The sequence below is a fragment of the Grampus griseus genome (genome assembly GCF_964374135.1).
Source record: "Grampus griseus genome assembly, chromosome: 5".
Classification (NCBI taxonomy): domain Eukaryota; kingdom Metazoa; phylum Chordata; class Mammalia; order Artiodactyla; family Delphinidae; genus Grampus; species Grampus griseus.
In genome coordinates, this window is record NC_138998.1 from 136,154,911 (window position 1) to 136,179,288 (window position 24,378).

The 24,378-nt window shown below is 44.5% G+C and overlaps 1 protein-coding gene across 2 annotated transcripts in view; it reads right to left on the reverse strand.

The window, feature by feature from the left end:
• KCNJ6 (potassium inwardly rectifying channel subfamily J member 6) overlaps positions 1-24,378 on the reverse strand; it is a gene marked incomplete at both ends in the record, with an annotated part of 205,417 nt that overhangs the window by 65,746 nt on the left and 115,293 nt on the right. For both annotated transcript variants that reach the window (XM_082655410.1, XM_082655411.1), the window contains one exon: positions 20,889-21,809. In XM_082655410.1, the coding sequence (XP_082511536.1) occupies positions 20,889-21,809 (921 nt within the window). The remainder of the gene's footprint in view (positions 1-20,888; positions 21,810-24,378) is intronic.

A 24,378-nucleotide genomic window follows, 5' to 3' on the forward strand; every position in this document is an offset into this window, starting at 1 on the left:
GTGGAGCGGCTGGGCCCGTGAGCCGTGGCCGCTGAGCCTGCGCATCCGGAGCCTGTGCTCCGCAACGGGAGAGGCCACAACAGTGAGAGGCCCGCATATAGCAAAAAAAAAAAAAAAAAGTTAATGATCAACAGATGAATGGATAAAGAAGATGTGGTACATATATACAATGGAATATTATTCAGCCATTAAAAAGAATGAAATAATGCCATTTGCAGCAACATGGATGCAACTAGAGATTATCATCTTAAGTGAAGTAAGTCAGAAAGAGAAAGACAAATACCCTATGATATCACTTATATGTGGAATCTAAAATATGACACAAATGAACCTAGCTAGGAAACAGAAACAGACTCACAGACACAGAGAACAGACTTGTGGTTGCCAAGGTGGAGGGGTGTGGAGTGGGAAGGTGGGGTTAGCAGATGGAAGCTATTATATACAGAATGGATAAATGACAAGGTCCTACTGTATAGCACAGGGGACTATATTCAGTATCCTGTGATAAACTATATTGGAAAAGAATATAAAAAAGAATACATATAGATATGTACGTATGTATGTATAACTGAATCACTTTGCTGTACAGCAGAAATTAGCCCAACATTGTAAATCAATTAAAGAAAAGGGTTAATGGGTAGGGAGAAACATTCCTGTGATACTCTCTGTTGTGACAGCAGGAAATTAATAACACTAATCCAATTTGGAACTCTATCAGATCAACTATTTAAATGTGATAATCTTTCCTTCTGAAATTGACGGTGCCAAGTGCTATGTCATAGGTATTTTCTTGCTTCTTGAGGACAGAATCGATGTTTCAGGCAGCACTCCAGTAATGACTAGTTCAATGACATCTAAGCAGGGGTGGGGTGTAAATACTGTGGTCTCTTGATGAATGTCACCGACTGGGGGGTGGTGTCTCAAATGCCTCTTTCACAAGGAGGGGGCCCCGGGTCGGTACCTGAGCTGGAGGTGAAGGAGCATGTAGGTCTGGGCTGTGATGGATGAGTCCTCAAGACAGAATCCTGGGTGATGGCTTGGACCTGACAGCCGCGGTCCAAATGGCCAAATCCCGTGGGCAAGAAGCAGGTGTGAGGCGAGGCGCGCTGCGTGGCTCTTGGGCAGGACGGGGGAGGCCGGGGCAGCCATACGCAGGGTGCAGGAGCTGTGCACAGAGCCTTGGGCCTCTCTGCTGGGCAGACCTGCTTCCCTGAGCCCCTCAGGCAAGGGATCCGGGGAGGGTGGATGCCACAGCACAGCTGATAATTCAAAATGAATCGATCGGCGATTTGGGAAGAAAAGCAGAAACCCTATCACGCGAGCTGAAACAGAGCTCCCAGAGCCCCAGATGAACCCTGTTGGGCCAGCTGCTGGGCCAGCAGCACCCTTCTTGCCAGAGGGACTTGGAAGGGAAGTGTAGGGAAGGTTCCGGAGGGAGAAATCTCCAAGCTGGGAGGCAGATGTGGCAAGTCCAGGACTAGAGCCTCAGGTAGCCGTGTGCCCTCAGGCTTTCCCTTTCTGAGACAAGGCCGACTGGATCCACGGATGCCCTGCTGTGTGTTTACCCTGGTAGTTCTCACCTTCCCACTCCGATGGCTCTTTCAGCACTTATGAGCTCACGTTCCACCGAAGAGGGAAGGGTTGTGGGGTGTTCTGGGCAAGGGATGATGGGGCACTGTAAGGACTTTTCCATACTGTCTGATTATAGAATAAGGAGCCAAGTTTTAGCGGATTTTGCTGTATATAATTTTAGATAAAGCACAACCGATCAAGTGGCAGGCGTGTCAGGGTCTGTGTTCTAGGTGTCAGTGCAATAAAGGTTGCAGACTGTTAGTGAGGATGCAAACACTGTGTCCCTTTATTATCACTCTGACGTGGTCGACAAGGATAGAAGCAGCTTACATGGTGTTATGGCCTCACCTGTGTCCCCTCCCCCCAAATTCACGTTGAAGCCCCAAACCCCAACGTGTCTGTACTTGGAGGTGGGTCCTATTCGGAGGAAAAAAATGTTCAATGTGGTCATAAGCATGAGGCCTTAATCCCACAGGATTGGTGTCTTTTTAAGAAGAGGGAGGGAGTCCTCGCTTCCAGCACAAAGAAGAAAGGCCCTTTGAGGACACAAGGAGAAGGTGGCCATCTGCAAATCAGGAAGAGAGCTCTCACTAGAAACCGAATCTGCCACCACCAGCCCCATCTGGGATTTCCAGCCTCCAGAACTGTGAGAAAATAAATGTCTGTTGTTGAAGCTGCCCAGCCTGTGGTATTTTTAATGGCAGCTCTACACCACTAATACGTGTAGCCTATATATACATAGCACCATCATGCTGGGGGTGATGCTACGGAGAGAAAGCCACCTAAGATGGGGTCATAAAAAGCACCAGGAATGAGGCATCATGAAAACGCACACCACAACCGCATGCAGCCTTGCTACACGCACCCCAAATTTGGTTCTAGGCATTATGGCAACCACAAGGGAGACCTGGCTAGATACAGAACTTACAGCACCCATCACATAAAAGGAAATCAATTCTTGAGCAAAAGTCCAGCTATTCTTAGTGCTGTGACATGAAGAAATGTCTCCTGAGAGCTTGCAACAAACTGGTGGGACTGCGAACTCGAGTCAACATTGCCTTCTAGGAGACACAAGGTCCATTTCACGGGGCTGGTTATACTTCACGCAGCTCAGTAAAACCCTTTTGCAGTGGACTTCTAAGTCCAGGGTTATTCTGTGTTTCTCTGGTAGGTGCAAAAGCTGGGTTATAGACCTTCTGGAAGAATGTGGGGTCTGCATAACTTCAGGCAGGCCTCCCCATATGCTTCACTCCAGACCAACTTTCTGATAAATATTGGAGGGAGTGAGCTTGAGATATCTCCCTGACAATTTTCTGGAGTGCAGAGTTTCTGAACTCCTGGTTTAGTTCAGAAACATACATTTAGCAGCCAGCGGAGTTGGGGTAGAATTGACATTTTCCTTTGTAATAGGAGGAGCCTAATATGGCTATCTGTTCTGCACAACTAGTGCCCAAGTCTTGGTGCTAAAGACCATACTCTACTAAACAGAAAAAAATCTTTGGAGAAATGTCTGATTCCATAGCAGGGACTGGAAAAACTCAAATGTGAGCCTGGAGCATCTTTTTGTGCCATAAAGGAAGAAAGCACAAGAGGATTATGGGGAAATGTTCAAAGGATAAGAAGCCTGCCAGTAGGGGGTCCCATTGGCCAAATCTCAAATACCTGGAGCATCACAAATAATTAATGGTAGAAGCAGATTGTAATCCATTGGATAAAATAAGACTCCGTGAGTCCATACTGATAAAGGTAGGTAGGTAGATAGATAGATAGCTAGGTAATGCAGGGAGAAAAGCTCTTCCTTAGTGTTGAAAGCCAACACCTAAATGTAGAAAGAATCATGGAGTTAGAAAATTGCCATTTGATAGCCATCCTAGTAATAGTTGATTTGGGTAAGAATCATCAACGGATGCTAAAATGAAAGTTTGTCGAGGAACAGGATATTTATGTGGTCTCGAAGTGTCTATCCGCAAGATGCTTTTTACAAAGTGAAAAGCAATAACTTTACAATGAAGAAGCCTGGTAGGCACCCCTACCCAACATCACGTGCCTCCTGATCTGATGTACAGAGAGGGGCCCGGCGTCACTTCTATTGTATTCTTGTCAAAAATGCAAAACCTGAATCTAACCACAAGGCAACATGAGAAAAATCCATATTAAGGGACGTTTTACAAAGTAAAGGGGCCTCTACTCTTCTGAAAAAGTCAGTGTTTGGAAAGTTAAAGACACACAGAGGAGCTCCACTAGGTCACAGGAGATTGAGACATGACAACAAAGTACGGCCTGTGACTTTCTTTGATAATAAGAGAAATTATTTGGAAAATTGGCAAAAGCTGAATCGTCTTTAGATTAGATAATAACCTTGTATCAATATCAATTTTCTGATTTTGATGATTAGACTGTGGTTCTGTAAGACTGTCTTTGCATTTACAAAATATACACTGAAGAATTTAGGGTTAAAGTGGCAGCTTGTCTACAGTTTACTTTCAAATGATTTAAAAAATCTCAAATTCACATACATGCGTAAGTGCATGGATCTATGTTGATACCTGTATGTAGATTGAGCAAATGTGGTAAAATGTGGAAGACGGTTCCTGCTGTTCCTGACTCGTGATATATAGCACGGCTAACGGGATCAACGTGGGGATCCGAAATGGGTGAGGGATACTGAGGGTCTATAACTGACCTCATAACAGATTCTGGCCCCGACACTTGTCAAATTGTTAGCAAAGAACTCCTGGCATGTTTGGGATCCATAGAGGCAGCTCAGGAGGTACCCTTGACAGGTCCCCGAGCTATCACCAATGGGCACTGTGGTCTCCTATGCTCAGTATGGTGTAACGGGGACCAGAGAGAGAGAAGACAAGAAGCTTAGGGTCCACTTGGGAGATGACAATGACACTTGGAAAAGGAGGGGACATTACAGGACCTGGTTAGGGGTGAGGCTGTGTCATGTGAAGGCCTTGCAGAGGAAGGGGTGTTTGTTGGACTTTACAGAGTGTGGAGAATTCAGAATGGGAGGAAAAGAAGCCACAGAAAGCAGTGTGGGGAAGATGGGGAACAAAAGCGAACCAGGAGAGAAGCTGAGGCTTTCCCGTGTGGGTTTTCCAGTGAAAATCCATTCTAGGGAAAATGATTTTTGTCAAGGCAAGTTCCAATGTGCAACTGTTTTTCAAGCGTTTGTTATGATTATTCTGAACGAAGCTCCTGCGAGTAGGTAGCAATACAGCCAAAGCAGGTTGTGGTCTTGGTGAGGTCTTCCTCCCACCATATTTGGTTGGGTCAATGGCAGTTGTGTTGACAGCAAGTTGTTTGATTGAGGCATTTCCAATGAATTTGTTAAGGACAACTTTCTTTGTGGACTGAGTCCCATAATCGCCTGATAGAGGGCGGGGTTGTGTGGATGTGTAACTCATAGCAAAGGTTGAGTGTCTTCATTGATGGCTAATCGCTATACGTCCCCTTCAGCCTCCTAAGAAAATGGGAGTGCGAGTGGTAGGGGACAGAGGGGAGTTGGGACCGAGAAAGGCTCTTTCGGGGTGGAATGGAGTTTAGGACCTTCAACCTCCAAATGAATTGATGTTAAGAATAAATGTTGACGTAGAAAACAAACTTCTAGTTACCAAAGGGGAACAGGTGTGGGGGAGGGATAAATTAGGAATTTGGGATTAACAGATACATACTCCTATATATGACATAGATAAACAACAAAGACCTACTATAAAGCACAGGGAACTATATTCAATATCTTATAATAATGGGTAATAGAAAAGAATCTGTATAACTGATTCACTTTGCTATACACCAGAAACATTGTATATTAACCATATGTCAATAAAAAATAAATTAATAAATACATATTTTAACTTAACAAAAGAACAAATGTTGCTGGGAGAGAGTTGTATAACTTTAAGTAGGGGGAGTAATTTTCAGTCAAAGAAAAACAGAGCAAGCACAAAAGGTAGTGTCAGTGCGAACCCTCCCGAAACAAAGACACTCACATTCTTTAATTTTTTTCCCTTTAAACCATGATGTTAATAATAGTACTGTTTACCGATGAATCTCTGCTTTTGAACAGAAGTTCAATTTTAGCTCTCTCTCAAAGGTCAGGAACCCTCTGCCCCCCATTATCTTCTCCTTCTGGGGGATTGCAAATGCAAAGAGCAAAGGTAAGTGATTTCCTCTCTCCTGGGTTCTGGCCACTCCCCCTTCTCCCTGGAGGTGCCTTGCTTGCTGCTGTCACTGGTACTTATTATGTGGCACACATCTGAAGTGGGATTCTGGCTGGGAGTACAAGAGCAGAGCTCCTGTACCCGCTGGCGCACCTCCCCATTAAAAATGTTCTCTGTATATACATTATTCCATTTTGTATAGTAACTTGTTTTTATGTCCAGTCCCATCGCCTAGAACAGGAGAGAGCTAAAAGCAGTTTTGGCATTTTTAAATGGTTGGAAAGTACCCCAAAGGAGAATAATATTTTACGACACGTGAAAATTATGTGTCCATAAATAAAATTTTATTAGGACACAGCCACGGTCCTCTGGAAACATATTGCCTGTGGCTGCTTGAACTCCAAGGCCGCAGAGTTGAGTAGTTGTAATAGAGACATCACAGAGTCTGAAGTATTTACTACCTGGCCCTTTACAGAAAACATTTTGCCACCCTCCTGCTCTAAAATGTGAGTTCCCTCAGGGCAGGACTGTGTTTGTCTAACTTTGCCCAATGCCAGGTACATGGGAGGTTCTGGAAAATCCCTGCCTGCGGATTGAGTACGTCTCAGCCTCAGACACGTTGCCTGTAGAGTTCTTACCTTCAGAAAGCCCGCTTAGGATGCTTCAGGTGTGGGCTGGTGTGTCCTGATCTAGCACCTACCCTCATCCTTCATCACTGTAGAAGGTGAGGGTTATATAGTGAGAGACCCTTTATTTACTTATGGATTAGAAACTTGGGTAAAGGAATCTCCCTTTCCCATGATTTGCTCTTCTGAGCTCTCTGCTTGGTCCTGTGGCAGAGTGAGGAGATTTGTGAGCAGAGCCAGACAACGTCAGAGGGAAATATCCATGCGTGGGATGACGGGGAATGAAAGTAATGAGGGACTCTTGTTATGGGAGCCCCATCTCCTGTCCCCACTGAGCCTCCAGTGGACTAGACCTACTTTAGAAAGGGGACCAGAGATATGCCTACTTGGAAGAGCCCCTTGTGTCATTTAAGACCAAATTCTGGGACAAGTTTGCCTTTTGGATCGCTGCTTTAAACTATCTGTATTTACATTGGATGGACTTTATAAGATGCCTGGTGAATATTGGATGGGGAAAGGATCTTGTAAAATAAACAGGCTCGTTAAATAAAAAGTCTTTAATTTTTATTTATTTATTTTTATTATTTATTTATTTATTTATTTTTTTTCCGGTACGCGGGCCTCTCACTGCTGTGGTCTCTCCCATTGCGGAGCACAGGCTCCGGATGCGCAGGCTGAGCGGCCACGGCTCACGGGTCCAGCCGCTCCACGGCATGTGGGATCTTCCCGGACCGGGGCACGAACCCGTGTCCCCTGCATCGGCAGGTGGACTCTCAACCACTGTGCCACCAGGGAAGCCCTAATTTTTAAATTAAATGATATAACAGCCTCATTGGGAAGGCAGATGTAGTCCTTGGCTCTCAGTAGAGTTGAGATAAGATGGTGCCAGGTGAAAAGGAAATGCTGCCAGGCATCTAAGACACATTTAGAAAGGCCAGACCTTGCTTTTTACAAAACCATCAATGTATTCATTCTTTTTATTGAGCACCTACCATGTGGCAAATTGTGCTAGTTGTTGGGGTAGAAAAAAAGGGCATAATCTTTATCCTCAAAATATAGAGTCTGTTGGGGACACCCAGCCATGTGATCAGTCATACACAATGCAGTCAGATATCATAGAGATTTGTAAAAGTGCAGGGGAAGCAGAGAGGGAGGATGCCAGAGTTTGCCAAGCAGTCAGGAAGGTTTCACAGGAGGCAGCATTTGAAGGGAGATTTGGTGGGTGAGTAGGGGTTATTGGGAAGATAAATGGAGGAGGATATTCTAGGCAGAGATAATGTCAGCGCATGTGCAGACCAGAGGCAAAATAACCCATGGTGCGTTCAGGAATTTCAGTAGCACAAGCAGGTAGTGGGGAAAGTGACAGGGCTCCTGGACAGGTGGCAAGACTGTGACATGCAAACGAGATTGGACTTGATTCTTTACCCAGAAACTACTGAGAATGTTTGAGCTGGGGAGTGAGGAGATGGGATCTGTAAGTTACAAAGTTTACTCTACTAATTGCAAGGAGGGTAATTGTAGAAATGAGAGTCTATAATTAGGGAAGTCAGTATGGAAGCAGTGTAATAGCCCAGAGGGAGGGAGTGGTGTTGTGAACCAGTGCAGTGGCCAAGATGCTGGAGAGGAGAGGACGTTTGGATACTAGAGACGGGTACGAGATGGAATGGATAAGTTTAGCTCGGGCCACCACATACGGTTGTGCAGGTTGTACACTGCACAACTCACTAAATCTAAGTGGTACAGATATATTTATGACACAAATTTCCCAGCAGATGGCAGTAGAGTTGAGGAGGGATGGTTTTTCCTCATTTGCACAAAGGAGCCCTGTGGGCTTGGGGAAATGGTTGGGAGAGAGAAGACTGCAGTGCCCAAGGGAGGGGAGAGCATAAATGACAACCACGTTTCTGATCTGGGCAACCAAAGACTATTGGTTAACACACAAGTCCACAGGATACCATCAGCTGGTGACACGTTCTGCACCGAGTGACAGAGGCACAGTGATGGGAGCCGGTTTCTATCTGGTGGGCAGAGAAGACCTCCCTGTACAAGAGCTCTGTGCTCAGAACGGAGAGCCCACGCGGCTGCAGCGTGTTGAGCTGGGTGGGAAAGTGGCTGGAGGTGAGAGCAGACAAGCATGCTGGAGCCAGGCCAGAAGGGCCTTGTTGGCCATGGCAGGGAATCTGGATTTTCCAAGTGCAGCCAGAATCCATGGGAGGGTTTTAAGCACGAGAATGACTTGCTCTGGTTTACATTTTTCTTACCATCACTCTGGCTGCTGTGTGCAAAACGGATTTGTGTAGGGTGGTCACAGTTAAACAGGGAGACCCAGTTGAATGCCATGGGCTCCACATTATGACAATCTGTGGCAGTAGCCACAGAGATAGACATATTTTGGAAGTCACATCTATAGGACTTCTGGCCGGTAAGGGCAAGAGATGAATCAGGGATGCTCCCGAAGTTTCTGATGTAAGTCATTACGTGTTTGATGATGGTATTTATGAACATGGGGAAGATGGAGAGGGAAGCAGATTCTAGGGGATGCTAGGATATCTAGTTTCTGCTTTGGTCACATTAGTTGTACAAGCATCTAAATAGGGATGCCAAGTAGGCAGCTGGATCTTTGAATTCAGAGCTCAGGGGAGAGGTTAGGACCAGAGATAGAAATTTGATGTCACATGCGAAAAAGATGGTAATTAAAGCCAAGGTCCTGGCTGAAATAACAGAAAAGGATAATTAATGGAGGCTAGGACTCTGGATGGAATGGGCCCTGAGATTTTGGGGAAAAGGAGAAATAGCTTGAAGATGAGGATGGAAAGGAGCTTTCACTGAAGAAGGAGGGAAAGCAGAAGTAGTGGTGAACGCTGGGGAGGAAAGGCTGGAGAAGGAGGAAGTGGTCAGCATGTTGATGCGAAGAGGCCAAGTAAGACGGGAATAGAAGGGTGGCCTCTGGAGCTAGCAGGATGGATGTTGTTGGTGTGTGTCAGTGGTGTGCTAGGAATAGTAGCTCATTTGGAAAGGGAAGTAAAACAGTGGTGATGGAGATGCAGACAATTCTTCCTAGAAGTAATGTGGGAAAGAGCATTGAGAAGTGGGACAGTACTGGAAAGGGACACGGTACCAGGAGAAGTCTACCTTTGTTTTTGTTTGTTCTCAAAAATGATAGATATTAGGAAATATTTTTATGTTGTCGGAAATAAACTATTAAGAAAAAAATTGATGATGGGGGAAAGAAGATGGTGTAGTCTAAAAGTCTTTGAGAGGGCTGAAGGGATGCGGTCCAGGTTTGGCCCTGGGTTGGACAGGGCTCCGGACAGGGGTGAAAGGCCCAGGTGGCGGAGGTGGGGGTGTGGCGGTGAGATAGGGGCCGGCGGAAAGGCCAGTGCTCCAGTCTGACTGCTTCTGTTTTCTCAACGAAGTGTGAAGCCAGGTTGTTATCTAAGAGGGAGTGATGTTGCAGGATTGAAGAGAGAGGAGGATGTGGGGCTCATGATTTTGGTGGATGGGAAAATAAAGAGACTAAGCATTTAAATGTAAATGCATATGCCTCGGGTCCATCTGTGGATTTTGTTTCATCATAAGAAGACACCCCAGACTTCCCTGGTGGTGCAGTGGTTAAGAATCTGCCTGCCAATGCAGAGGACAGGGGTTCGGGCCCTGGTCCGGGAAGATCCCACATGCCACGGAGCAGCTAAGCCCGCGAGCCACAACTACTGAGCCTGCGCTCTAGAGCCCGTAAGCCACAACTACTGAAGCCCACGCGCCTAGAGCCTATGCTCCTCAACAACAGAAGCCACCACAATGAGAAGCCCGCGCACCGCAATAAAAAGTAGCCCCCGCTCGCCACAACTAGAGAAAGCCCGCACGCAGCAAAGAAGACCCAATGCAGCCAGAAATAAATAAATAAATACATTTAATAATAATAAAAAAAAGGAAGACACCCCAGGGCGGGGCCCGTGAGAAACACTGAAGGCCATGGCACATTTTTGCCTAACGTCTTCCCCGTCTCCTGTCTACTAGGCCATCTCCTGCCCAGGTTACAGATTCTCCTCATTCATGAGATGCCCCCTTCCACCTGGGTGAACATGTATTGGAGCGAACTCAAGGAAAGGAGTGCCACTGCGTCATTCCAGCCTTCAACGTGGCAATAGAGGACACTTTGCTTTGCTGACACGGGAGCTCCAAGTGCACCCAGCTAGTCTCTTTGATGTCAGGAGTGAGCATTTCTGGTCACAGGTGAGGTTTTTGCGAAGTCATCCACCAAACACAGGGGGTGACTCTGTGCCAGGTCCCCGCAGCAGCAGAGGCTTTGAGGTGGTACTGGAGACATCCCTGCCCTTCCTTGTTCTTGGCCTGGTTTGCTGATGGCCAGTGAAGCTGCCAGCCTCCTCCCAGGTAGCCGTGACCCATCTGTTTTTAGCTTCATGAATGTGGCTTCTTTCTTCCCCCAGCCTTGGGGGCTGGCACAGGGTCTGCAGGCGAGGCTGGACCTGCTGAGGTCCCTCTGGGTGAACATAAAGGACTCATGCTGTAAAGACCCAGGGAGGTGTTTGGAAATCTTTCTTGCCCCATGTTGGACCTTGTGGGTTCTTAAGCATTTCTGTAAGAATCATAGACATTTTTGTTTTGCAGCATCATTTTTGTTCTCCTTAGGTTGTACACCTTTTCCAACTTTGGGGAGAGAGTCAACATATATAACCAAGTATCTAAAGCAAATACTTTATGGCTAATACTTTGTTACTACTTTAGCTCTCTGAGTTGTATTAAAGATACTTCATTGAGGGCCGATGTGAATGTAGCATTAGTTCCTTTCAGGCTCAACATTCAGTCTTGTCTCCTTGGAGCTCCATGCTGTGTGCTCTTCTCTAATATCATTGCCCACCAGCCTCTCCTTTATCCATCAGCTTTCACAGATTTCTATTAATATTCACCCTATAGAAACTATGCCTGAGAAAACGTAAAAGAAAATGTATTTACTTCGCAAATGTTTAATTAAAATCGTCTAAGGATGGCCTCAGTGACAAGAGAAAAATTAGCATCCTCCTCAAACCCCCAAAAGGGTCTTATTGGATGTTTTGCAGTGAAATGGAAACCCCAGCAGGGTTTACTTGGGCTGGTCAAAGCCTAAATCGTTTTATTATTGTGATTTCTGGCAGGAAGCTCAGCGTCAAAATGGATTCTTCCCTTTCAGTGTTAAACTTTCTTTTTTTCTCCCCTAAGGGTTTTGGCACTGACTGCTTGGTTGCACTTTGGGTTATACTTGGCACGGCACCAGGCTCTTTTAGATGGGGTTGGCCCAGTGTCAAGTGGCATGGTTGCCTGATAACGTAGAACTGGGCAGAATCTGAGAGTATGAACAAGTAGGTGCCCTTTCAAGAGACTCAGTGCCAACTGTTATGAAAGAGCAGATTGCCCGTACCTGCCTCCCGCGGTCTGGTGAGGGGAGCCTGATGGGGAAGCTGAGGCCAGTAATCAAAAGGGAATATATCACTGAGCGATAACCGTCCACACGCTAATGACCTTTAATCAATAACCACTACTTTCAGTGTGCTGTTGTGTACTATGCCTTCCCTGGAGAGGCACAAGGGAGACAGACTGGGAAGGTGGGCAGCCCTGAGATGGAATCTTGCCTTACTACTTCACCAGTTGTGTGACCTCGGGCAAGTTACTCTCCCCAACTCCCTACTCCAGAATCAACCTCCTCATTTGTTAAGTGGGGATGGTATCTACCTTTCAGAATTGCTTTGAGGATTGAAAATAATATATGGAAAGCATCTAATAAAGCAATTGGCATTCAATAGGCACCTAATGAATGCTGGATGAGAATAGTATGATTTACAGAATCATAGATTCACTCTCTAAATTTATTGAGCACATACTATGGTCCCATGATGAATGACTTGCCTGTATTATCTCATGGAATCTCCTTATAAATATAAGTATCATTCCCATTTTTCAGAATGGAAAAAGGTTTGGTGAAGTTAAGGAAAGTGATGCACCCAATCACATGGACAGTTGGGAGTGGAGGCAGAATTTGAATTCATCCTGTCTGACCTCAGAGTCTTAAGCAGTGAACAGAGAGTTTAAAGGAGGGAGGAGAAGCTTTGCAAAGTAGCTAGACAAAAATTCATTTCATGGCAAGTGTGGGGCTATGAGCAGTATACAACAGCCAACCTGTCAAAATGTTTGCATGAAATTTTGTGTCAGGCCAAAGAGGTTAGTTAATATTGTGGTAACAAACAACCCAAATTTCAGTGGCTTAACCCAACCTAAGGTTATTTCTCAGTCATGCTACAAGTCCCAAGTGAGCTGGCAAGGGTCTTCTCTTCAAAGCCGGTCAAGGGTCCAGAATGATGGAAACTTCACTGTGACATGTGCTTCCATGAGAACTACAGAAGTAGGAAGGGAATTATCCTATTTAGCTTGTAAGGTTTCCAGCGGCATGATACACATGACATATGCATATACTGTTGGGACAAATGTAAGTCACATGACCGTGTCCAACAGGAACAGGGAAATGTGATCCTGACATGTGTTTAGAAGGACGAAAGCTGGACATATTTCACAAACAACACGAATGACTACCGCACATTTTAAACCCTAACTTGCAAAAAGTTTTTAACTCGGTCTAGGGGTTTTCAAAACCACTTGGGTACCTGTGGTAGATTGTATTATTTTGTTCTGAATTATTTATTCCAAGTCCCTGTGAGAGAATTACATTTCCCCATTCCATGGACATCAGGCACTGCCATACGACTTGCTATGACTAATAAATGGCAAGCAGAAGCGAGATGTTTCGTCATTTCTTTTTTCTCCCTGCCATGAGAATGCCTTGTCCTAAGTAGGCCTGCTCCTTTCGTTTGTATCTTGGAGCCAACAGGATGTGAACAGAGTTGCAACTGACATGTAATAGGAATGAGAAATAAACCTTTGTGCTTTAAGCCTTTGGAGGTGTTTGTTACTGCAACATGCCTAGCCAAACCAGACTGTACAGTATCTTTTCATTCTCAGTAAATAGAGAACAGTGGAATGGGCCATATAGAAATTCACATTTACTGTCCACTTTGTTGAAGGATATCTATACTTTCACGCAGAAGTATCTCTAAGGGCTTATTATGTAAATAAATATTCTTCAGTTGAATTAACAGCACAAAAATACATTCTCCAAATTGGGGCATCAGCTGACACCAGAGCATTCTTATAAAAACCTAGGAGGGGGATTGGGGACATAGAAATCTTGTTTTCAAATGCAGACTCTTGGTCCTGTCCTCCCTGAGCAGCTGCCTTAGAAGACTTGAGAATAATCTATATTCATGTCCCCTTTGGGCAGAAATTATAATGATGAAATGTTACTATCTATAGGAATGCAAAGTCTATTCTGAGCCCAGTGATCCTCATTAATTCAGAGCTCATCATTCGTGGTAGGTAACTGGGAAGAGGCCAGGCTGGCATTTACTCTCACGTTGTGAGTGTGCATTTCTTGCACTGGCTATCGCAGGTTGACATTTGCCATTTTGACTGTTCAGAGTGCCTTCTGAGGAAAGTCAGTTGTCATCGTGTGGAGACGCTAGCTGCACAGTCCCTGGAAACAGTGGAGCCAGTCCCTGGGACTGACCCTCCCAAATGCCTGGCTTCCCTCCTCCCTACTGCATTTCCCCCGTGCAGTCTATGGGGGAAGGAATGATCTGATCTAACAGGATCCGTGAAGCTGAAAGGTCACCAACGATGTAGGTACCGTTGTTGTTCCCATTCTAGAGAGGCAAAAGTGAGGCCTTAGAGAAGTTAAGCAAGACAGTGAATACGGCAACTGTGGTTTGAACCCAGGATTGCCTGACAGTATAAATGACACAAAGAAGTACAGATAAGCTGAGCTATGGCCAAGAGAGACTACTTTTAAAAGAGAGGAGTACTAAATAAGTAATAGAACAAACAAACTCACTTACAAAGTGAGTTGGTGTAAAACACAGGAGCAAGGGCATGCTTAACTGGGGAAGAAGCCCCTCTGGCTTCTGGCTGTTTAGCTATTTAGCAGAGGTGTGTGTGTGTGTGTGTGTGTGTGTGTGTGTGTGTGTGTGTGTGTGTGTGTGTGTGTGTGTGTTTGCATGTGTGAATAAGTTATATGGTTTTCCCCAATGATCCTCTTCTGGTCATTAAAAATTGTCAGGTAGAACTGCTTCACTGGCATCATGCTGTCAGCACTCATATTACTGAATGCCCTGGGAAATAATAAAGCTCGATTTATTTAAGGATGCACTAATTAGAGGCTTCCCACTCTTTGATACTCATCTCTTAATCTGAATGGTGCAGTTTCTTCCCAACATGAGTACTGACTTCCGAGTTTGAGTCAGAGCTAACTTTTACATGCTAGTCTATTTTTTACCTTGGGTTTGAACTTTAAATTGTATATATTGTGTGGCCATTCCTGACTTCTACTGAACATCTATTTTATGAGCTCCTCACAGCCCATTTGGAGAAGGAAGAACAATGGATTTTCTGTTATTGATGTTTTAATAATGAAAAGTTTGATAATTATCCAGTATTTTTGTCTTTTCAACCACAATAGTCTATGGTGACCTCAATACACTGCTATCTAAGTTATGAGATCCTAAGTGCCTTCTAAATTAGGAGAAATGTTTCACAGAGGTATAATGTTTAACAGAGGTATAACGTTTAACAGGGTTACAGTCTCTTTCTTCTAGAGGGGTGGTGGAAAAGTATAAAATTCTATGTGTGCTCTACTGCATCCAGCCTCAGATGGTTAGGACCAGAACAGTGTCCCCAAACTGCTTAGAATCACAAAAAGTTTACCATATTTAGGGAGCAGGTATTATCAGTTTTTATCCAGTCACTGGCACTACTTAGGTGTATTACACTGAGGTAGGCATTTGGGAGGAAGCCCTGAATAGATCACCTGAACCTAATGCTCGAAGAAGAAAGGATGGTTGGATTTCTTGATGTTGATGAGTGGTAGATTTCCATCCAGGAAAAATAAATTCACATGTCTTTGAATTTTTTTAATTGCGCCTTATAGAGATTTACCACGAGATTTTCACCCAAGATCTTAGCATTCCAGATCTTATCAGTTAACTCTTTTCCTAGGCTAGGTAGTTGGGGTTACAACTCTTAAAAGAAAAATGGTAAATCTGGAGATAATGACTTGCCAGTGGAGAGACTAGCAGCTACCTATCTAAAGGGGAAAATAAGATTTGAAAAATACAATGGCTATGAAATATCATTAGTAGAAACAGCTTAAAAGTACTGTGATGCTAACCCTCAACCATCTTAGCTGAGAAATGCCACCTGTTCAAACTCTGTGATCTCTTATTCTCCTCTGTTATAGAGAAGTGGCATTTTGACTATGGCAAAGGAAAGTGGTTCTTGGAAATCAGATTTGACAGAACATTATATTCTTCCAGGAGTATTTTTGTAGACGGTGCTTATTGAATTTTGATTTCAGAACAGTTTTGTGGCAGATCTCATTTTAATATATGCTTGTTAAAAATTCATGTGAATGTAATAAAGAATTTTAAAATGAACTGATAACATTGGAGACCGAAAGAGAAGCCTTAAAGAAAAAGAGCTAAGGATGGGAGAAAAGAGAGCCTGTCTGCACGTTAAATACCAGTCATCTTTTTGGGTGCATGCTCTGCAGAATCTTCATGAACCAACAGCATTCATGATGCAAAGAGCACTGAACTTGGAGGCTGGACATCATCCGTGGTTTAGGGTTTCAAGGTCTTGCTCTGCCCGTAACTATCGCACCTTAGCCAACTCGCTAGTTTTGCTGGGCATCCATTTCCTCACCTGTAAAGTAATTAAGAGTAGGGCGAAGACTCTTGCAACTCAAAAATCCTGTGATGTGATTTATGTGACTAAGCTCTCCTCATGTGAATAAAGAACTGAGCTTTCCTGTGGGGAAGGATGGCTTGCCCTCACCTACTTCCGGTTTGCTTGCCTACTTCTGACACACACTCCCCCTCCTCCTTGGTAACCCGTAGATACTGACGTCTGGACAGTCAGCCCTGCTTCCTCATCTACAAAGTGTTATCTAGTATATCTTCACTAAGTTGGCTTCCTCCCACCCTCCACTTTCCCCAGCTTTCTTCGTAGTATATAAATATTTCAGAAACTCTCTTCTTTGAGAAAAACTTGAAAGATAAAAACCCCACAGGGATGGAAGGGGAGCTCATAGACTAAGGCTTGGAAGAGATCTCAGCCGATAACAGTGTGCTAACCTGATTTGGATTCAAACAGCAGATTTAAACAAAACTTAAAAAGACATTTATGAGACAAATGGAAGTCAGAGCATTTAGTAGATATTGGATCTTAAGAAATGATCATTAATTGTTTTAGATGTCATAACAGTGTTATAGTTATGTTTTTTAAATTAATTAATTTTATTTTATTTATTTTTGGCAGCATTGGGTCTTCGTTGCTGCACACAGGCTTTCTCTAGTTGCAGGAGGTGGGGCTACTCTTTGTTGCGGTGCGCAGCCTTCTCATCGCGGTGGCTTCTCTTGTTGTGGGGCACGGGCTCTAGGTGCATGGGCTTCAGCAGTTGTGGCACATGGGCTCAGTAGTTGTGGCTCATGGGCTAGAGCACAGGCTCAGTTGTTGTGGTGCATGGGCTTAGTTGCTCCGCAGCATGTGGGATCTTCCGGGACCAGGGCTCGAACCCGTGTCCCCTGCATTGGCAGGCGGATTCTTAACCACTGCGCCACCGGGAAGCCCTACAGTTATGTTTTTAAAAGAGTCCTTATCTTTTAGAGACATATTGATATATTTGCAGATAAAATATGATGCTGGAGGGGCAGTTAGTGAGTGGGTGACACAGATGAAACAAGTTTGGCCATGAATTGACAATTATAGAAATTGAATGATGGGTACATGGGAGTTGATTATAGGATTTGGTCTACTTTTATATAAGTTTTATAGTTTCCATAATAAAAAAGGCAAAAAAAAGAGCTTAAAACAGATAATCAGCAAGGACCTACTGTATAGCACAGGAAACTCTACTCAATATTCTATAATAAACTATATGGAAAAAAAATCTGAAAAAGAAGAGGTATATGTATATGTATAACTGAATCACTTTGCCATACACCTGAAACTAACACAACATTGTGAATTGACTATACTCCGATATAAAATAAAAATTAAAAAAAAAGCTTAATGGGATTCATTCTAAGGAGACATATTTGCTGAGGTGTTGGAAAGGGCTGCCTGTCATAGTTGCATAATCGTTGGGGGTAAATATGGAAGTTCATCAATCAGAAAGCCTATAGTGAGGAGCTGGCTGGCACCGGGCCCAGCTCTGTGTGGCTGTCATCTAGCCTCTATGCCAATTTGCCCTCTATAAATAGCAGTCTATATGAATGCTTTACTATTTAAGGCTCACTTGCCACAGCTGCTCGGCATGTTTGTTTACGTAGCTATGAACCCTCTGTAAACATCACTATCTCCAAATTGCCCCTGTGTCAGGAACATAAAGGGCCCCCTTTAAAAATATATTTATGGGATGAGACACGGCCAGTTCCCAGATGTCTGGGTGGCTGGTGTCAGAATTTTCCAGGGTTTGATTCATTTTCAAAAATAGAACCACATGACTGGAAGGTTCTTGAGAGGTGACACATCCCCCTGACTTGGGGCAGGACCAGACCGAAACCATCCACCAAGAACGTGGGTCTGTCTTTTGTGGGTGTGAGTCTGTCTTTTATGAGGCCAGAGAACTCACTGAATGAAGGACTGGGGCCAGGACCTGCAGAACATCAAAGGTGGGCAAGACTCACCTCCCGCCTTCAAGGAGCTTACTCCCGTTTTCTAAAGACGAGCCTGACCCTGAGTGATGTGACGAAGCAGACTTGGGGCAGCACAACTGGGGTGGGCCTATTATGTGTCAACCAGCTGGCCTGTGAGGGGCCTGAGCACCCGGTGGACTAAAGGACCTGCCGGGTCAGCCTACTGCGTGGTAGCTCGGATCCCCAGCAAATACCACGTTGGGGTCGCTGTGTGCCCACGACGTGCAAGACAGAAAGAGGGAGGGCATCGCATGGAGGTTGCAGTGGTGGCGATGGTGAGGCTCGTCCTTGAAAGAGGCATCCTAACTGAGGTCACTGAGAGTAGTTTCAGGTCAACTAAGTCATATTTGAAAGAAAGCATGAGTCAAGCAGAGGCCCCTTTGTGTCAGCTTGCGGTTTTCATGGTTCCTGATTTCCCATCTAGCCTTCCAATGAATAATTAGATCCTTGTGAATCTGTTTTCCTCAGGGTGCATTTGGTCCACATCTATTTTTTTCCTGTGGCTTTGATTCATTGAAACATTCCCCCCACCCCAAGGGCCTACTTAATACCCATAAATCCCAACTGTGCTTTTCATTCACAAAGAAAAAAAGTGTGCCTCGTTAAATTAAGAGATGAGATGTGCTGGAAAGACTGAACTCTACGAATCCTATCAGGAAAGGATCAAGACGTGTCCAGCTTCCAGACAAACCCAGAACTTTCTAGAACACTCTTTCCTCCACTTTCCAAAAATTAGAAAATTATTATTATTACCTTTAGAAAGTTAATAGTGGTTGCCTTTGATTCTTTTTTTGCTGGCAAGTACCCAGTTTTCTCTATGAAAGCAGTAGAAAGGCCACCGAATGCTCAGAGGTATCACTATTAACTACCAACAAAAGGATGTTCCCCTATTTGGAAAGGCTCAGTCATTACAAGCTATCTTCAGAAAGACAGGGTCTGCCCCAGGGAGAATTCCGACTCACAGACATCACAAAGGTAAGTTGCTTATTCCGGACTGACTTATTTTTAGAGCTTGGGTTTTGATTTGAGGGAACACAGCTCCTGCAATTCGAAGCTCAGATTAACACCAGTAAACAGAGGGTACGTCTCCACTGGCTTTTGCTTCTTGAGCTCAGAGACGGAAGGAGAACAAGGCTTGTCCACTCCCCTCCTTTCTGTCCTATCCGGAGAGTTTATAGCGAGAAATCTAATATTAAAAGCGCATCATTAAGTGGTCAGTTTATGCTGCCAGAGACTGTATCTCAGTGGTTACCACTAGGGGGACCCAGAGTCCAGGTGCTTGGCCGAGGTGGGCGTAGTTTCTGGTCTGTGGGAAAATGACGGAGCTCTTATTGAGTTGGTTTCTCCCCGCCCTCCTCCCCCCTCCTTCCTCCTCCCTCCCCTCACACAACTATTGGCTCACGAGGGCACCCCAAAGTCAGGCTCAGGGTACAGATAGCCCAGTGCACATGTGCAGTACTTATTTATAATTTCACAATGATTATTTTTGTTTTAGATGTTCCTTTTGCCTTATGCAAAGGATCACACTTCATGCAAAGCCTTTTACTCACATTTTCATTGTTTGCTGCATTTTAAAAAACTATTGCAAAAGTTTTTACCACTATAAGAGAAATTTGTTAGAGGTAATGACTTTGCCTGTTGGGTCCAGGGAGGCTGAGACATGGGAGTAATGACTTTCATTTGACGGATGACTGAGGTCAGGTTATGGGTGGATGAAGAGTCTGGGGTCTGGCTGGTGGCCGTGCATTTTCAGATTGTGTAAACCTACTTGAGCCTCAAGTTGAAGATCTCAAAGCACAAGAAGGGCAGATTGTGTAACTAAAAGGGATCCCAAGACTAATGACTCAGAAGAATAGTAAAGCAAAGCTTGAATTAGTGTTCTAGTTTATACTTTTCCCACAGGCACTATTGTTAGCTTAAGGCAGAGTTTATGGCTCTATTTCATAGAAAGTTACAGATAAATACAGGCAGAACCTCCTTTGCTCCTGGGATGTGTAACACGTATGGAAAGATATGAGTGAAGACTTCAATAAAAACAGACCATTTCTCTATTTTTAGAACAGATCATCTTTGTTAAAATACACCAGTAGTTAGCTGTTCAAAGCAGATGGGTCAATAGGATTATGATGAGTGGATATCAATATTTTTTCTTTCCTGTTAGAGTTATTTACTGGGTCTGCATTATTATATCTACAGGGGATTTGGCAGGTAGAGTATAGAGAAAAGATACCAAGTGCTCAATTGATATAAAAGAAAAAGCAAGGCTATGGGTCTTGCAAATGGCTCCCAAAGAACGGGCAAAATTGTATTTTTATTAAAGCAATTTGTCAGGCTTCCTTTGAAAGGCTTAACTTCTTCCTCCTGGCTTGGCAATAAATAACCTCAAGTATTTAATTTAAACAATGCTTTAAAACAATCTAAAAATTGCTTTAGAGAGAGATCAAATTTTAATTTAAGTAAATATTTGAAAATTTAAAATATATTAAGAGGTGTTTTAAAAAATTGTTTATTAATTTATTTTCCCAAGGGCTTTTGAAAAGCTAAATTGTTAGACTTTGTGGTGGACATACTTAAGGTTATAGGCCACATACTACTTCATGAATAAAGAGGTGGCGTCAATAGTGAGTGAGGTTCAGTTTTCCATATTTTGTCAAAAATAAGAATGTGAGGTTCAGTTTAAAATGAGCATTGATCCCACAGATACCCCCGGATGGAGCACACCTTACCTGTAGCTTCCACCATGCCTTCTAGGATGACCACGATTTCCAGTTCCTCTTTGGGCAGCTGGGCTTTGGAGATCTCCCAGAAAGGACTCTGTTGGTTAATTTCATGGCTAATGATGAGTGGTGACACCAGAAAGAGACGGTCATCGCCAGTGTAGTACCCTACGTTGATATCCGTCTGGTTCAAGGGGATGAACTCCCCCTCTGAGGTCTGTTTGGATTTGATCAACTTAGCTCTGATGGAAGCCTCCACGATGTGGGAATTCCTCAGATCCCCTACGCGAAACATCAGGCACAGTTTCCCATCCCTCATGGAAATCACTGCATGGGTGGAAAAAACCAGGGTCTCTGCCCTCTTCTTGGGTTGAGATATTTTTACAAACATGCATCCCACCATGAATGCATTGACAATGGACCCCAAAACAGATTGGATTAAGAGGAGAATAATTCCCTCTGGGCACTTGTCCGTGATGACCCGATAGCCATAACCAATGGTGGTTTCTGTCTCTATGGAGAATAAAAAAGCAGAGACGAACCCATTGAGGTTGGTGACGCAAGGAGTCCATGAAGGGTCCTCTATGTGGTCCATGTCTCCTCGGATGTATGCAATTAGCCACCAGATCATTCCAAAAAAGAGCCACGTCACTGTGTAAACCATGACGAAAATCAACAGGTTGAATCTCCACTTGAGGTCTACTAAGGTGGTGAAGATATCGGTCAGGTAGCGATAGGTCTCCCTCACGTTGCCATGGTGGACGTTGCACTTTCCATCTTTCCGCACATACCTCTGGATTTTCCTTTTGGTCCGGTCTCGGCTGATGTGTCTTGGCAGGTCGTCCCTGGCCTGCTTAGGCAACTTTGGCTGGTGAATGGCCACAGGGCTCTCAACATCCTGGTCCATGGAGTCACCCTCCAGGACGTTAGCTGGTGGTTTGGAAAAAAGAAAAGAAAAACTGAATGAAAAGCTGGCTCTTTGGAGGTCATGGAAATCCCACTGTGGATGGCATATGGTAGGAAACCATCATTTGACCATTTGTGTAGCTATTAACAGTGTAGATGAAGTCTTTTTTGGGGGGTGTCATCTGAAGGGGTTGCCTTGGACTCCTGGCCTCTGTGCTCTAGCTTGTGTAAGGACTTCACCACCCTTCTCACAGGGACAGAGCTTAACTGCTGTGAAATTGTCTCCCTGCCAGCAAGTTCTAAGAGTCAGCTTTCACAGTGGGATGTGTCCGCATTCTCTCTGAGATGCTGTGGTATGTGAGAGGCAGTGCACTCTGGATAAAGAAATGTTTAGATTCAGACAGTGTTGGGTCTACCACTCAGCAACTGTGGGCTCCTGGTCATGCTATCAGTTATGGACCAAACTGCACCTCCACTCCATCCCCAAATATGTTGAAGCCCTAACCCCCAGTGTGACTGTATTTGGAGAGGGGGCTTTAAGGACATAATTAAGGTTAAATGAGGTCAGAAGGGTGGAGTCCTGATCCAAGAGGATGAGACACCAGGGGTGTGCACACAGAGGAAAGGCCACGTGAGGACACAGTGAGAATACAGCTGTCTGTAAGCCAGGAAGAAAGGTCCTTCCAAACCAACCAAGGTCGCCAGAAACCAACCTTGTTGGCACCTTGATCTTAAACTTCCAGCCCCCAGAACGGTAAGAAAATAAATTGCTGTTGTTTAAGCCTCCCAGTCTGTAGTATTCTGTTATGGCAGCCTGAGTAGAACAATAGACTGTTAAAATTCACTGATTGATCCTCAGTTTTCACATTTACAAAATGGTAATCATGATAGCCAATTCATAGGGTTGTTATAAAGTTAACATGTGCATTATATGTGCCTGCATGGAACAGACATGTAATAAACATTCTTTTGTAATAAGTTGTTCCTTTGCCACTCTCCTTATATTTAGGGGCAAGAATTTTGAGGGAACTCTTTAAGGTGTCAGTCAAATTTCAGTTTAAAAGAAATTCTGGATTTTATTGGTAAGTATGCATGCCTTTTACCCTAATGGTTGGCGCAATGCCAAGGTTAAAAAACGTGTGGGGGAAATGTTCTCTCTCTTTCTATGTGTTTACACATTTCATTTGGTTTCTGCCTCAACATTTAACATCTGCAGTTTTGGCTTGCGGTTATTTTATTCCTCACGGCCTTCATGATTAATGCATCGGTACAATCATTTGATGACGAAGCATTAGGAAAACTCTCCCGGAATCCGAGTGCAAAGGGACATTTGGAACTGATGCTGCTGTGAAATACATATAAACCACTGTATGAAATTACTTGTTTAGCCAATAATTTCAAAGCTTTCTGAAAGTTTTATAAGCAGTTTCTTCCCTCAGGCTTTTATTCTGTCATTTGACTTTGCCATGCATTTTCTCCCTTTGGTTAAGGGAGAAACACAGTCCGTTGAGAAAAAACGTTTATCTGAATAAGAAAACAGCTGGGGATGGGACTTGAGTGGTACCAACTTAACTTATGGATTAACCTTGCTCATGGTTGGATAGTTTCCTTCATTATCAATCCCATAGATCCGGTTTTAGACTTCAGTACAAGGAAGAGGCAGCATTTGGTCTGCAAGCTTGATGTTTGGTCCGATAGCTTTGACTTTAGATCACTACCCTCAGTAACTCTTCATTTGTAAATAAAACCTTGCTTTTATTTCAAAGCAGATACCAGGACAGGAGTCGAAGGAAGCAGCTGAGAGTGGGACAGGATGGAGGGGGTTGGGGTATCTGGATGGAGGTCACGGAGAACGTCCCTGCTCACTGCAGGCACCCCTGGCAAGGTGGGATGTTTGTGGCCCAGGGGGCCGCATGTCCGAGCTCTCTCTGCTAAGTTTGCCCTGAGAGGGAATCTCTAAGTGTGACTTCACGTGGGCTGAATTCAGCTCAGGATCGGCCAGCGTGGAGCGGCCTTGTCTGCAGAGCTGCAGTGTGGTCTGGCTCTGGCCCAGGTGAGGAGCTCGCTGCCTGTGCAGAATCGCCCTGGGTTCTTGTTTCCACGGGGTGGGAAGTGGAAGAGGGGGGTTTGTCTGAATAGCTGACTCCCAACAGTCTTCTGCCATCTTCCATGCTTTAACATTTCATGGAGGCAACCTACACATACCCCAGCCCCCTGTGTGAAGCTGTTTTCTGCATTTTCTGGCTCAGTTGTAACCTTCCTGTCTGAAGGGTTAATGGAGGAGTAGAGATAAGTGCTCTGGACAGTCTCGGGAGCCTGCCAGTTGATCCTCCAAATCCATTTTTTTCCTTTTCCTAGCTCAGGACTGGACCACATTTCCCGGCCTGCTTTGCATTGAGGAGTGGCCACGTGCCGAGTCCTGGCCCATCAGGAGTGGGTGTGCCCTTCTGGACCAAGGCCTGAAATAGTGGGTGTGTCCCCTCCTATGCCCTTGCCCCTTCTACGAGGGATGATGGAGTCATGAGGTGGAGGGGCCTGGGTTCCCAGCTGGTGGCAGAGAGCTGCCATCCAACTAGAAACAAGAAAAAAAAAT